The sequence below is a fragment of the Hemiscyllium ocellatum genome, chromosome 19 (assembly GCF_020745735.1).
Source record: "Hemiscyllium ocellatum isolate sHemOce1 chromosome 19, sHemOce1.pat.X.cur, whole genome shotgun sequence".
Taxonomy (NCBI): Eukaryota; Metazoa; Chordata; class Chondrichthyes; order Orectolobiformes; family Hemiscylliidae; genus Hemiscyllium; species Hemiscyllium ocellatum.
In genome coordinates, this window is record NC_083419.1 from 38,766,719 (window position 1) to 38,781,983 (window position 15,265).

The window sequence follows — 15,265 nt, forward strand, 5'->3', positions numbered from 1 at the left end:
GTGACATCATTAAGAAACCAATTAACCCTCTTACTGAATATTTTCCAGTTTACCTTGGTCTTAATGCAGGCATTGCACAGAAAAAGACTTTTCCCAAAGCACATGGGACCATCACAGTTACTTTAACTGAGATCGTAGGATTTGGAAAGTTCTTGATAGTTTTTATGGAAGGTAACTTTTCCTGCCGCTGGAGGAGCCGAGGGACAAGGGAATAAACTCTTAAGACCCAAAAGCCAGGTATTTTAGGGAACCAAGTAAGAAACATTTCTTAATGTATGTGGTAATAGAACTGTAAAGTACTCTATTTCTTACAATAAGTAGTAGGTACTGGCACAATTTAAGAATTTTAAAACAAAGATTGATTAATTATCTTTGATAGCACTTCCAGTCAAAGCAGGTGGATGGAGCGTTGTACAAATCAGCTATGATCTCACTGTTTGGCAATTAGGCTAAAAGCTTGAAATGGCCAACTCCATTCCCTTTGGTATTTCATATTGCAGTAGAAGCTTTGTGGGTTTTTAATTCTTGGTTTGGGTCAACATCTTTTATCTTTCTTTATGAAATGGAAAATGCTAATTCATTTACCAACCTGCAGAGTTTCAGTTGTGCACTAGACTTTAGTGGATCTGAAATTTGGAAAGACAGGAGGATAGAAAGCTAACTCACTATAATGCATAGTCCACAAACACTCAATTCAATGAGAGGCCATTACAATTCAACTTAAGCTGCAGGTATTTTCAAATACTAAGATACTGACGGTACAAAGAATCATTGCAACAAACTGCATAGCTGCAATTGTTTTGTCCACACAAGATAGCCAAGTTCTTCCTAATTTTAATGGAAGGAGTATTTATAGAAATAAGGTTTGAACAAAATGATCTAGATTTATCTGAAACAAAGCAATCAGAATTAATATTAATAAATGGATTTATCTTTTGTATCTTTTAAGTATTTTAAAAATGAAAGTCAAATTAGTCTTACTATACAACTAAATGATAGATGTCGCATCATGTTTCATTTAGTGAGACCATAAGATATAGAAGCAGAATTAAGCCTTTCAACCTACCGAGTTTGCTCAGCTATTCGATCCTGCTGATGTGTTTCTCAATCTGCTTCTCCTGCCTTTGATCCCGTTTCTAATCTAGAACCTATCTATCTCTGTCTTAAATACAGTCAGTGACTTGGCCTCCAAAAGGTTCAACAGATTGGCCACCTGGCTGAAGAAACCCCTACTGTTCTCCTTTCTAAAGGGTCATCCCTTCACTCTGAGGCTGTGCCCACAGGTCTGAATCTCTCCTGCGAGTGATAACATTTTCTCCATGCCCACTCTATGGATGCCTCTCTGTATTCTGTAAATTTCAATGAGATTCCTCCTCATTCTTCTAAACTCAATTGAGTACAGACCCAGAGTCCTCAACCACATCTCATAGAACAAGCCCTTCATTCTCAGGATCGTTCTTGTAAACTTCCTTTGGATCCCATCCAGAACACCCTGTTTAGATTCAATGCCCCCAAAACTGCTCATAATATTCCAAATGCATTCTTACCAGAGCCTAATACAGAGGAACCTTGATTATCCAAGTGAGGTGGGCAAGCACTATTTCATTCAGATAATTGATTCAATGCCACTCTTCTGGGGTTCAGAGTTTTCTGAAGGTTCCTTTTTCCTCGCTCTGTCTGCCTTGCTCCCTCTCTCTCTCTCAGGAGTTGTTTCTAAGCAGAGACACAGTTGTGTGTAAGGGACCTGCAGCATTGCTGAAATTCACCCCCCCCCCCCCCCCCATATCAGTCCAATGGGATTGACACGGCAAGCACTTGCTCAGTCTGCTCCCCATGTAGGAGACGAGGCAGCAGCACACTGCGAGACCCCCCACTCCTCTGTCCATCTCCACCTCAGATGCACACACACCTTTTTACTGCAAATGTTTGAAAGGTTCCACCTCTGCCCTGGACCGGACAATGTTGGAGAGATTATCTGGAAAAGGGGGTTTAGGGTACACACCTGTGTAGCTAGCCAGGAAAAGTGTGTGTGGAGAGGGCGAGTGGTCAGTCATTTAGAGACAATGCCTGGGTTCCCATCAATGTCCAGAGTTGTTTCAGCATCATTTCAGTAAGCCCGGTTCATTTTTAATCACTGTAAACAAAAGGCATGATCAGTGTTGAAACAGCTATTTAATGTAATGATTTTATCAGCACCTCGGTATCTCCTTCGGATAATCCGATGTTCGGATAGTTGATAGTCGGCTAATCGAGGTTCCTCTGTATCACACATCCTTGCTTTTGTGTTCTAGCCCTATTGAAATTAATTATCTTGTTGCATTTGCTTCCTAACTGCCAACTGACCCTGCATGTTAACTTTAAGAGAATCCTTAACTAGGGTTTCTAAGTACCTTTGTGCTTCAGATTTCTAAAGCCTTTCTCCACTTAAATTGTTTACACCTCTTCTTCCTACCAAAATGTATAACCTCACGCTTTCATCTATTGTATTTCATCTGTCACTTTTTTTTCCCATTTTCCAAGCCTGGCCGAGTCTTTCTGCAGTCTCCCTGCTACCTCAACACTACCTGTCCCTCCATGTCTGTTTGTGTCATTTGCAAAGTTGCGACAATGCCCTCAGTTCCTTCATCCAGATCACTAACATATAACGTGAATAGTGGTAGTCCAAACACTGACCCCTACAGAACTCCAAGTCACTAGTTGCCAATCTCAAAAAGACCCCTTTGTCCCTACTCTCTGCCTCTGCCAGTCAGCTAATCCTCTATCCATGCCAGTACCTTGCCCCTAACACCATGGGCTCATCTTATTGAGCAGTCTCCTTTTGTGACATTTTGTCAAAGCCTTCTGGAAATTCAAATACATCATGTACACTGGCTGTCCTTTGTCTAACTTGCTTGTTAGCGCCTCAAAGAATTCTAACAGATTTGCCAGGTATGACCTCCCCTTGACTAAGTCATGCTGATTCAGTCCTATTTTACAATGCAATTCCAAGTAATCTGCAATCTCATGCTTAATAATAGATTGTTAAAAACTTACCAACAACTGAGGTCATGCTAACCAATTTATCATTTCTTGTCCTGCCTCCCTCCCTTAAACAAGGGTGTTACATTATCCATTTTCAAATCCTGTCGTTCCCTCCTTGACACAAGTGATTCCTGAAAGACTGTCACTAAAGCCCACGCAATCGCCTCAGCTACCTCCTTCAGATCCCTGGGGTGTAGTCCATTGGTCTAGGTGATCTATCCACCTTCAGACCTTTCAGCATCTCTGGCATGTTCCCCTTTTAGTGATGGCCACCACCAAAACCTATCTCACACACACGCACTCACTCTCGCCCTCCTTGCTCTCGCGGGTGCCCTTGCTCTCTTGCAAGTGCCCTCGTGCTCTTGAACTCTCGCAGGTGTGCACCCTCTTGTTTCCGCACCCTCACGCTCTTGAGTGCGCCTTCATCCTCTCGCATGCCGTCACATCACACTCGTGCTCTCTCTCTCTGTGTCTCTTGCATGCGCACTCTCTCTTACTAACTATCTTACTAAGAAGACAACATCGCTCCTATGCTCATCTGCCTGCCCTTTTGATGAAATACCTATCTTTAGATAATTTGTTCCCAGTCCTAATTCCCTCCAGTCACATCTCTGTAATCCCACAGACCATACACAATAATTTCAATTTGGGCTACAAACACATTTACTTTTAATTTGTGTATTAGCTCCTGAGGTACCAAAATCTCTCATTCTCTTTCTGTCTCTCTCTTTCTGTCTCTCTATTCCCGTCTCTGTATGTCTGTCTCTCCACCCCCACTCCCCCCCCCCCCCCCCCCCCAAGTCAGTCTGTCTATACCCCCCCGCACTCTCTTATCCAATGTGTGTACACACACACACACACAATTGTTTTACCCTGAACTATGCCATCACGTCATCTATTTTACACTGAATGACTTGTGTGTTTAGATACAGAGCCTTTAAGTTTTTTGTATCATTGAGGGTCCCCAAATATTTTTTCTGGTTCTTTGGTGCAATGTGACATTCACACGTATGTCCCTTTTATTTTATTTTCTAGTGAGAATTAGCTCCATCACAAATCTCAAATTTTTCCTTCTCTTTTATCTTTGATTTTAGAATTTTCCATGCAACACAACCTATTCCCCCTTCTATTTAGTTTAAACCTTATCCATAGCTTGAGGTATGTGATTTGCCAGGCCTCTGGTCCCAGCATTATCCAAGTGGAGCCCGTCCCATCGGAACAGCTCCCTTCTTCCACCATACTGTGTCCAATGTTCCATGCAGTCAAATCCATTTCTCCCAGTCCAATCTTGAGCCATGCGTTTACCTCTTTAATCTTGTTGACCCTGTGTCAATTAGCTCATGGTTCAGGTAATATGAAGATTATTACTGTTTTGGATCTGTTTTTCTAATTTCACCCCCTAGCTGCTCATATTCCCTCAGCAGAACCTCATTTCTCTTTCCATCTATACTATTGGTACCTATATGGACCATGATAACTGGATTCCACCACTCCAACCTCCCTTTCCCCCCGCCCCCCCCCCCCACCCCTGCCACTCCAAGTTCCTGTGCAGTCCAGATGAGAGTCTACGGGACTCTCTCAATCCGGTTCACAGAAAACCATGATTATTCCCCTGACTCTACTATTCCCGATTACAGGTACATTTCTCTTTACTCCCTGCTCTAAAATGCCTCCTTATATCATTGTGCTCAGGTCAGTTTGTTCATCCTCTCAAAAGCCCTCGCTCTCATCCACACAGGCAGCAAGAATTTTAAACCTGTTAGACCAGCTCAAAGAGTGTGGGTCCTACAACACCATCTCCTGGATCTCTTAATGCACCTTGATGTCACTTTATTTTGTGCTGGTCACCTTGTCTTGGTCTTTAATTTATCCTGTAAGAAAACAATAGAAACTCAGAATCAAAAAAAGCCAACAAAAAGCACTACTTCTCTCTGCAGCAAATTCCATGCTGCCTCCAAAGTCCCATAACCATGGCTGTGTATCATTCTGGATATGATCTCTCCTTTCTGACTGTGGTGAAGCTTACTGATTCTTATTTATCATAATTTTCATATACAGTCTCAACTTAGTTGCTTGATACACCATATCTGATTGTTGACTGAGCACTTAAATGCCCCTTTTTATGTATTGTTTAATATAATTTCAATAATTCAATATTTGGTGCAAAGATGACTAAATTATCATGAACAGAGGTTCTGCATATGTGTGTTTCTTTACAGTTCAGGTGGACCTGGACGATTCTACAACAGTATTCCAGATGGAAAGGTGTAATTAGTGTTTAAGTAGGTAGTTTCCAATATAAATGTGGAATAAAAAAGACTAGTACAACACATTCATACATTATTATGGCAGATGAGAAACATATATAAATCATGTCACAGAAATACAAAATAGCTCACAAACCCACCCTCTATCAAAAACTACTCTAGTGTGGTCAGATTTGTCATATTTTCTTTTTAGATGTTGACATTTTGCGTATCCTTTTGCAACAAACCCTTCATCGCTGTTAGTACAGCATGCAGTCTTACAAAATATAACCACATCAACACTTCCTAATATTCACATTGAGTTGATTTGTAAATGCCAGTTTAAATTGCAATCCTTGGATCTAGATGGTGCCTCAACAATTATAGATGCACTGGAATTGATGGAACTGATTTGATTGTGATGTTATGGAGTTGCTGTTTAATATATAGCATTTAAAGAAAATTGGATAGCCTGAGAAGCGTTTGTTTAGGATTATTCATGCTGTTGCTCATTTATGTTAGAGCAGCAAGCAATGTTAAGTGTGCTGTCGAGTGGCTGCACTCCTGAGCAGATTTCAGAATCATATGTGACTGGCAGTAGTACAAGCTATGCTGCTTAAAATCTGTCTGTACCATTTAAAAGGGTGGTGGATTTTGATTAGTGCAAGTGCTGGAAATAATTTTATATATTTAAATGGAAAAGACACAAGAATGACAACAATGCAGAACATGCTCCAAAAATCTCTAAGGCAGAACTGGAGGCCTTGATGTAGGAGCTGGACAGAAGGATGGATATCCTGTGTCCATTGATGCAGGGGTAGTCCTCAACGCTGGGAAAGCAGTGCAAGCAGGAAGCCATCACAGTCAGTGGTAGTGGAACTGCCATTGAGAATCTGGCTGCAGTGCTGCAAGAAATTCAGTGACTTCAGTTAAGTGGGGATAGTCACTGAATGCATCTTCAAATGCCACATCCTCGTGCCTGTTCCAGTCAGAAACCTTCCATTATTCACCGACCAACAATCTCCATCAAAAATGTTCATGCTTCACATTCATAGTTTTACTTTGCCAGTTATTCTGGAAAATTAGGCACAAATCTGAGATTGCACAGCATTCATGGCTGTGTTTGAGGACAGACTTCCATCATTGGATTTTGAGTGCTTGATTGGTAATTAAATTAAATTTCCCTTTTGATTAGAGAACATAACCTTCATTTTTTTTTCTTGTTTGTCTATGTGAATTTGAAAGGAAAGCTTAAGATTTATATGGTGCACTATACATCCAGTCCTTAAAATAATTAGTTCAGTTTCCTAACTGATCAGTTGATCATTGCCTGGTGTTTGTGATACAAGATAACTCCTCACCTTGAATGCCTCAGTTTTACGTTTTGCATGTGAACAACTGTGCAATGTTAATCAAAGTGCGAGTTGATTAACCCTCACAGGATGGATTGTTATGATTTGACTCTATCCAATACATGTCTATGTTAGAATGCAGCATGATGTTTGAAGATATCAAAATATTTTAAACTTGTCTTTCAAAACACTACCTACACATTAGTGCAATTTCTCAATTGGTCATGAATTTTCAGAGGACAGTTTCTGTTTTGTTCATTTTCCAAACAAATAATAAATGATGGGAGGAAATAGCTGTCCCCAGCTGTGTTCCCTCTAAGCTGTGCTCACTCCGATGTTTCACAGAGTGATTGGTGTCAGCATACTACTTTCTTGAAGTCACTGCCATACACAGGCCTTAGAGGGAATGCTAGTCTCTACGCTGGAGTTACTTTGCTGTTAAGAGCTATAGAGACAGACACTGCTCTGCAGTCTGGAAAATCATATTACACCTTATTGTTCATGCACACAAACTATTCAATTGTGTAAGAACCAATCATAGTTGTCATCAGACTGATGGCAGTTAGCATCCAGAATGGTCACAGTTGAATAAACCAATCAGCTACTTGTTGCCAGCCAAATTGTACTTTGCAGACCCACCCTGGCACCACACTGTCTTCTCTCACTTCCACCATTGCTTGCAAAGCAACTGCGCAAATACAACTCACTGAGTTCCAGTAACTTGTTTTCATACTCTCAGCAATTCCTTTTAAAGTTCTTGGTTTTAAAACCGTTCCTTTACATTTTAGTCCACAATAAAAGTAAAGAAAAATAAATGATACGGACCTTACAAAGAGTAGATGAAGTTTGCACCAAAGGCTTTCCTAACCCACGGAAAGGTCACATGAAAACAGTGTAGCAAGCTGCAGGAAATTGCTTTGCTGTCAAAATAAAATTTAAGGTTAACATTCCATGATCCTACTTGCACCTCCATTGGAATATGTAAATTTGGTCCTAATTCCACACATGAAAATGTTATTTGTATTGTATTTTGAGATGCATGGACTATTGTAGGCATCACTTTCTGTTAATTTATTTCCCCCATTGCCGTTACAGATTGCATTTGATGATGAGCAGGACGTGGTGGTATATGACCAGTGTACACAAGATGCCAGTGCGATTTCCTCTGATTGCTTTCTCGCTGTTCTTCTTAGCAAACTGGAGAAGAGTTTTAACAATGTGTCCCTCCTCATAGGTAGGATCTACCATTACCTCAGACTTTCTACAAAAGAAAAAATACATGGTAAATGAATTGTTGAAACACATTATGCACAAAGTATAGAATTCACGATAACCATTTAAAATTCCTAGAATCTCATTATGCACATAATGTGTCTCCAGCAGCATAATTAATATAAAGTATCAGTTATATTGGCCTGAGATTTGCTCTCAAAGGTGAAGAAGTGGTACTTGGACATACTGTGACCTTTTTTGAAGGGTTGTCAGTGAGGATTTCCAATCAGCTGACATCTGTTATGATGTGTCTGTGGTAGCTGTGAAGCAACAGTGAGGCTCTTCAACCAATTAGATTGAAATATCCTCTCTATGAAACAGTCTAAAGCCAAACCAAACACAAAATTCGAAGAATTATAAGCCACTCGTTCACCAAATTCAATTTGGAAAAAATTGTGGTAGCTTTGTTTGGAAACATATTTAGGTTTCATGAATCCATTTCCTTTGCAGTAATGAGAGATGAAAGCAGTATTGTGGAAAGAGCAAAGGATGTAACTAAAGATAAATGTTGAAAGTAGATGTAAAAAAAAAAGGGCTGCATTTCAACAGATGGAAGTCACAATTGGTGTGGCACTTCAATCAATGAACAAAGCAATTGAAACAAATTAAGTATTAAATTCAGTACAAATTATGGAGGAATATGATTAGTTGAGCCTAAACATGACATTGGTCAGGCCACTTTGGGATACTGTGTTCAATTCTAGTCTGCCTGCAATAGGAAGGATGTTGTGAAGCTTGAAAGATTTACAAGGATGTTGCCAGGGTTGGAGGGTTTGAGCTATAGGGAGAGGCTGAGGCTATTTTCCCTGGAGTGTTGGAGGCTCAGAGGTGACCTCCTAGAGGTTTATAAAATCATGTGGTGCATGGATAGGGTGGATAGCCAAGGGCTTTTCCCTGGAGTAGAGGAGTCCAGAACTAGAGGGCATAAGTTTAAGGTGAGAGGGAAAAGATTTAAAAGGGACCTAAGGGGCAAGTTTTTCATGCAGAGGACGGTGCATATATGGAATGAGCTTCTCAAGGAAGTGGCGGAGACTGGTACAATTACAACATTTAAAAAGCATTTGGATGGGTATATGAGCATAAAGAGTTTAGAGGGCTATGGGCCAAGTGCTGGCAAATGGGACTGGATTAATTTAAGGTATCTGGACGGCATGAGCAAATTGGATCAAATGGTCTGTTTCTATGCTGTACAGCTCTATGACTCTGTGATATACTTGCAAGAATATACAGCATAGTTTGGTCAAGACTGGAATCTAATAGTCCTGTTTGTAAATTTTCAGGAGAAATGTGGAGGAAATGAATTGGAATGAGGAAACCGTGTTGGTGGAGCATTCCATTGTAGCCCAACAATTTAAGGGTGTCATGGGGTTTGTGTTGAGACAGAAACCGTACAGATAATGAAAATGGAAGGTCAGTTTTTGACATGCAGTATGAGCTACCAATCAAATTTTAGTCAATTCAGAGAAAAAACAAAAATAACTTTTTATCCAAGATGATTTAAATATTCCAGGATAGGCCAAAATAAACCTATTCCAAGTTGAGAAACTAGAAAATGTGTTTTAGAAGGCATTTTTGACTAGTTCCTAAATCAGTTTATTTCTAGCCCACAAGGAACGATGCACTGCTTGATACAGTCCTGGGAAGCTAAGTTGTTAGGTAATAGATTAGAAAACATTTGCAAAATAGTGGCCATAGCATGGGTTTAGCATTTGAATGTAAATGAATAATAGTCTGAAGTATAGCTGATGGTCTGGAAAAAAGTAAAGTTCCATTAGGTCAAAATGAACTTGATCCAAACTAAGTTCATATAAATGGGAGCAAACAGATCAACATTTTCAAAGGTGAAGTAGAATGATATGTAAAATGAGTGTGATGTATTTTACAGCCACATAAAAGAAAAATCAGAATGCAGATCAGATAACAAAGAGATATGCATGAAAATCTCACAATTGCTGATGGAAATTGCTTGACAAACTTTACTGAATTCTTTGGAAAAGTAGCAGGGAGAGTAGATGTGGGTGGTAGTTGAAATATATTTAGATTTTCAAAAGGCCTTTGATAAAATAATGTATAATAGATTCATGACTACCTTGAGAACGAGTGTTCCAGAATTTTACTATCCCCTCTCAGGCAAGAAGGGACACAGGAGAACTAACCAAACGCCTGCTGAGCAGTGCTCCCAAGGGTTGGGGTAGAAGTGAGCCTCGCTTCTATTAGCAAGATGGATTGGGATGGATCAGTGGTGCTGGAAGAGCACAGCAGTTCAGGCAGCATCCAAGATTGGGATGGGCCCATTAAGAGCTTCTTTGGAAATGTTCAGTGGAAATTTTCAGTGAGGCAGCCAAGGTTCAGAACTTGTACAGTTTTGTACCAACTGCATTGAGGCAATAACCATGAGATGGAATCAGGAAGGATTTTAAAAGGTAAATAAAATGGTTGTCCCTTTAGAGTTCACCAGAAAATTATGGATACTGTAACATTAATTTTTTTTCTGTGTTCATTAAAGTGAGTCATGACAGCACTGTGAATGGAAGATTTAATAGTCCATTTAACAATGTATTTTTCAAATTTTTTTTATCAACAATGTTTTTAGCAGGCATGTTGTAGGGAATGTTAGCTTTGATTGTGATATGGGGCATAATGAATCACTTACAATGGACAGAAACCTGCTCCCTTGTACCTCTTTTTGGATAGATATAGAACTTAAATTTGGTTACTCAAATTGGCAAGGGTGTGACACCTGTGTTAAAACTATTGTTGTCTTAAGCCTTGGTGTTTTGTTCTTTTTTTAATGTTCTTATTAAATTGCTTTGCTACTTTTGGTGATTGGTGGATTTGATCCTTCTGCTCCAATATCTATTCAGCCACTTACTTTCAGAGGCATATGTGACCTCCTTATTTTTCTGACCAAAACGTACCACTTCATGCTTTTCCTTATTGATGTTACTAGCCAGTTACGCACCCATTTTGTCAGTTTATTGATATCTCCCAAAACTTTACATAACATTAACTTAATCACCCTCTTGAACAATCCCACCTGTCCATCTTCCTTCCCACCTATCCGCTCCACCCTCCACTCCGACCTATCATTGTCACCCTTCCACCTGCAGCTACCTATCGCCCTCCAGGTTACCATCCCCCCACTCTCACAGCCCCTCCTATTTATCTCACAGCATTCCCCCCCTCCACTCCCCCGCAATTCCTGGTGAGGGACTTACGCCCGAAATGTCAATACTCCTGCTCATCAGATGCTGCCTGACTTGTCCTTTTCCATCACCACATTCTCAATTCTGACCTTCAGCATCTGCAGTCCTCACTTTCTACCTGTTCTGTAATCCAAAGGACATTTAGTAAGTATCGTGTGCATGGCTCCTGTAAACATACATTCACTTGCACTTGCCACTCAGCCCCCAAAGCCAGACCGATGGTTACTGATAGATACAGAGGTAACATTGATACATGTTTCAATATTGTAAAACATATTGTAGTGAAATAGATGTACTGTCTGATGAAACCTTGCTTTGGATCAGTTTCCCTCAACTACAAAATTATGAATGGATTATGTCATTGCAATGATTATTGCTGAATTTATGAACTTAAAAGCTGTGACAAATATTTAGCACAAACATCTGTTGCTCAAATATAGCTAATACCAATATCATTCTGACGTCAGATGTTTGCTGATTGGAGATCAGTTAGTTTGTACTTTGCCTTATTAAAATAGAAATAATGATGACAATTATCTAAGGAAATGGCTTGAAGTAAATGGTAAAGCTATCCATATTAACATAATAGTTCCCAATGAACTCACCCTGCAAGTCTAATAAAACATTAAATGGTTGGTGAAAGTTCAAAGTTTGAATTTGTTTTATAGAGGCCATTGCACTTGGAGTTGTGCTGCATGTATTGCAACTTCACCAGACCCACAAACTGCTAAAAACAACAAAATCCTGTATTTGTATAGCACTTTTTAAAATGGTAAAATGTGCTAAAACTCTTCAACAAAAGTGTTAGCAAACAAGATTTGGTGCTAAACCACATAAGACTTTGGGGGAATATAAGAAGTAGGTTAGGTTTTAAGAAGCAGGAACTAGATTTTAAGGGGAGTTTAAAAGAAAAGAGAGGCTGATGGGTTTAGACTTTTTTGTATTTTAATGTACAGCTATGAGTTGTGAAGCTGATTAAAATCAGTATGCTGAAGAAGCCAGCATCAGAGGATACCTTGGGAGTTCTTTGCATGCATCTTCTGAATTTTCTTTGGAGTACAGCTGGTGATTTGTTTAAGTGTCCAATGTGTTTACTTTTTTTTTGCATGGTTTTGCATGCATGGTAACTTTTTAAGGGTTTGCCATGGCGAGCTTGGAAACTTTTCAAGGGCAGCTGTGCAACTTAGGGGGAATCATCGGTTCCAGGGCTGGAGAAGATTAGAGACTCAGAATGTGAATGCATGGAAGAATTTGAAAACAATGATGAAAATTTTAAGATCAAAGTACTGTTTAACTCTGTTAAAAGCAGAAATTTTGGAAAAACTGGTAGCACAGTGGTGAGAGAAAGAGTTAATGTTTCAAGTCCAGTATGACGACTTCAGAACTGAAAGTAATGTTGCCAGATCTGCTGAGTGTCTTCAGCACATTCTGTCTTTAATTTTAGATTTCCAGCATCTGCAGTATTTTGCTTTTATTTGGCTGCTTAATTGGGATCCAGTGAGCAGTAGGTGAGGGGACTTGGTGTGAGTAGGGCATGGGTAACATGACCTTAGGTTTACAGGAAATTAGGTCATGGAAGATCAACAAGAAGTGCATTTAAATAGTTAAGTCTAGAAGTAATGAAGGCATGAGTGAGAAGCTGCAGCAGATGAGCTGGAACATGGGTGGGGTGATCTAAGTGATGATGCAGATATGCTATCAGAAATCATTTCTGAGTCAAGTGTGACACTAAGTTTGCAAACATTGTGGTTCAGCCATTACTCGCCTGCCTGGGCAAGGAATGAGGTTTATGATGAAGACCAAAAATAGAGGCTTCAGTTTTACCCATGTTTAGATCAGAGGTGGTGAACGATTTTATATTGGAAGGCCGCGTTTTATTTAACTGAGAACCTATTGGGCCGCGTGCTGAGAATGTTGGGGCAGCACGATGGCACAGTGGTTAGCACTGCGGCCTCACAACGCCAGGGACCCGGATTCGATTCCCGCCTCAGGCAACTGTCTGTGTGGAGTTTGCACATTCTCCCCGTGTCTGCGTGGGTTTCCTCTGAGTGCTCCGGTTTCTTCCCACAGTCCAAAAATGTGCAGGTTAGGTGAATTGGCCATGCTAAATTGCCAGTAGTGTTAGGTGAAGGCAAAGTGGTAGGGGAATGGGTCTGGGTGGGTTGCTCTTTAGAGGGTTAGTGTGGACTTATTGGGCCGAAGGGCCTGATTTCACACTGTAAGTAATCTAATCTAATCTTAAAAAAAAGTCACATTTCTGTTGGCATATTTACTAATGTTAATTAAAACCTGCTATTAAATGAGGACTTTAAGCAAAATAAAACTTCAGCAAAGACACATTTATTTGTTTAGTAAAGTTGACAATAGAACCAATAGTACATAGAAAAACTTAGATGACCAACCATATAATAACTTTTTTGTGATCAAAGTTTGGGAGAAGATTTGTAGCTCGGGTGCTCGTTGTTGTGGTTCTGTTCACCAAGCTGGTAGTTTTTGTTGCTACAAAAACTACCAACTCGGCGAACAGAACCACAACAACTTTTTTGTGATTGCTTATTGCAAGTCAGGAATCAGATGTTTGGCTCCAGCATCATTGACTGTAGCTTTAATTGGTTCTCCAGGTGAATAACTATTTTCTGAGAATTCATGTGGGTTTTAATTTGTCACATATGAAAATTTTGATTCACAACAGTAGGTTGTGCCAAAATAAGATAGTATTTGACAAGTATGTTGACGTAGACATGGATATTCAATGGCACTTCTCCATATTTCAATGGAAGTCTACTTAGTGATGATTGGAGACATCAGAATGTTGTCTTCTGAGAGTTCAATCAATTTCATCTGTAAATCATCAGGTGCTGTGGAGGTATCAACTAGGTGTGGTTGAAAAGCTAGTTTGTGTGAGATCATGTTTCTCAAAGTCTGCAAACCTTCCATTGCACCCTTCAATCAAGGAGTCTAGAACAGCTGTGTATTCTTTCATATTGCATTTCCTTAATCATTTGCTTGTATCCTGTTCATTAATTACCTTTACTAGTTCAGGAAAGTGTTCAGCTGAACATTCTGATCAACTAAGAAGAGTTTTGAAAAAGGTCAGCCTTTTCTGAAATGCCTGGACTTTTATCCACTTATCATATATCGACTTAGTTTTACCTTGCAAAAAAAAATTGAGGTCATTTTGCTTTGACATTGTATCACACAAAAATGCAGCATTTCTGCAGAAATCCTCTTTTGACAATTCACAACGTTCATTCAGTTCCTCAAAAAATCTTATGATTTGTTTTTGCAAAGATAAAAAGTTTTACAAATATTTGTCCTTGTGACAACTAGTGCACTTTAGAATGATATGGCAGATCCACGCTGAATGTTCTATCACCAAGTTGAAGCATGTTGCAAAATTGGCGATACCATGAATGTAGTTTACAATTCTTAAACTTTTTTTTAAATGTGTCATTCAAAACAGTAGATTTGGCACAGATATTCTGTTGATGCAAAAGTCAATGAAAGGAAATCAAATATCTGCAACTGGCAATTCCTTTTGTAGGAACACAACAAATCCTTCACATTTTAACCTCTCAGAATTTGAACTGTCATTACATACACTTACTAAATTACATAAATTCAGTTTGGCTTCATGGCATTTTTCATTGAAGATAACGAACATGCCAGTTTCACGTATCCTTGTCGTAAGGGTACCCAAAGCCAGTAACTCCTCATGCCAATGCAAAACAGCAGTTATAACACAAATTAAAAAGCAACTCCTGTGCTGAGTCAGTAACGTCTGTGGATTCATCCAAGGCAATCAAATAATAAATGCCTTTGCTTTGGCATATTGTATGAAGTTGTTCTGTTACATTTGAGGACTAATTCATGTTGCCAATCAGTTATGGTCCTTCTTGAAAAATGTATTTGTTTGTACTTGTTAATCTTAACTGAATCTAAAAATCTCATAACTTCAACAATGCATTCTTTTATGATTTCCACTAAATGGCTTACCTCTTCTTCCAAGTATATATGCTACTTTATAAGTTGCTTCAGTGATGTCAGTCCCTTGTCCTGACAGCTGCTGCTGCTTTTGATCTTTAATTTTCTTAAGACTTTTGTGGTTCTCCTTCCAGTTTAGCATATTTGTGTTCCTTATGAGCTGCATAATGCAGATTATGAATTG

At 39.4% G+C, this 15,265-nt stretch overlaps 1 protein-coding gene across 2 annotated transcripts in view; it reads left to right on the forward strand.

Annotated features, from left to right (window-relative positions):
- dusp16 (dual specificity phosphatase 16) overlaps nt 1-15,265 on the forward strand; it is a 100,539-nt gene that overhangs the window by 52,107 nt on the left and 33,167 nt on the right. The window contains exon 3 of one of the 2 annotated variants that reach the window (XM_060839833.1): nt 7,715-7,901. In XM_060839833.1, the coding sequence (XP_060695816.1) occupies nt 7,715-7,901 (187 nt within the window). The remainder of the gene's footprint in view (nt 1-7,714; nt 7,902-15,265) is intronic. The other variant, XM_060839834.1, reaches the window with a different exon arrangement.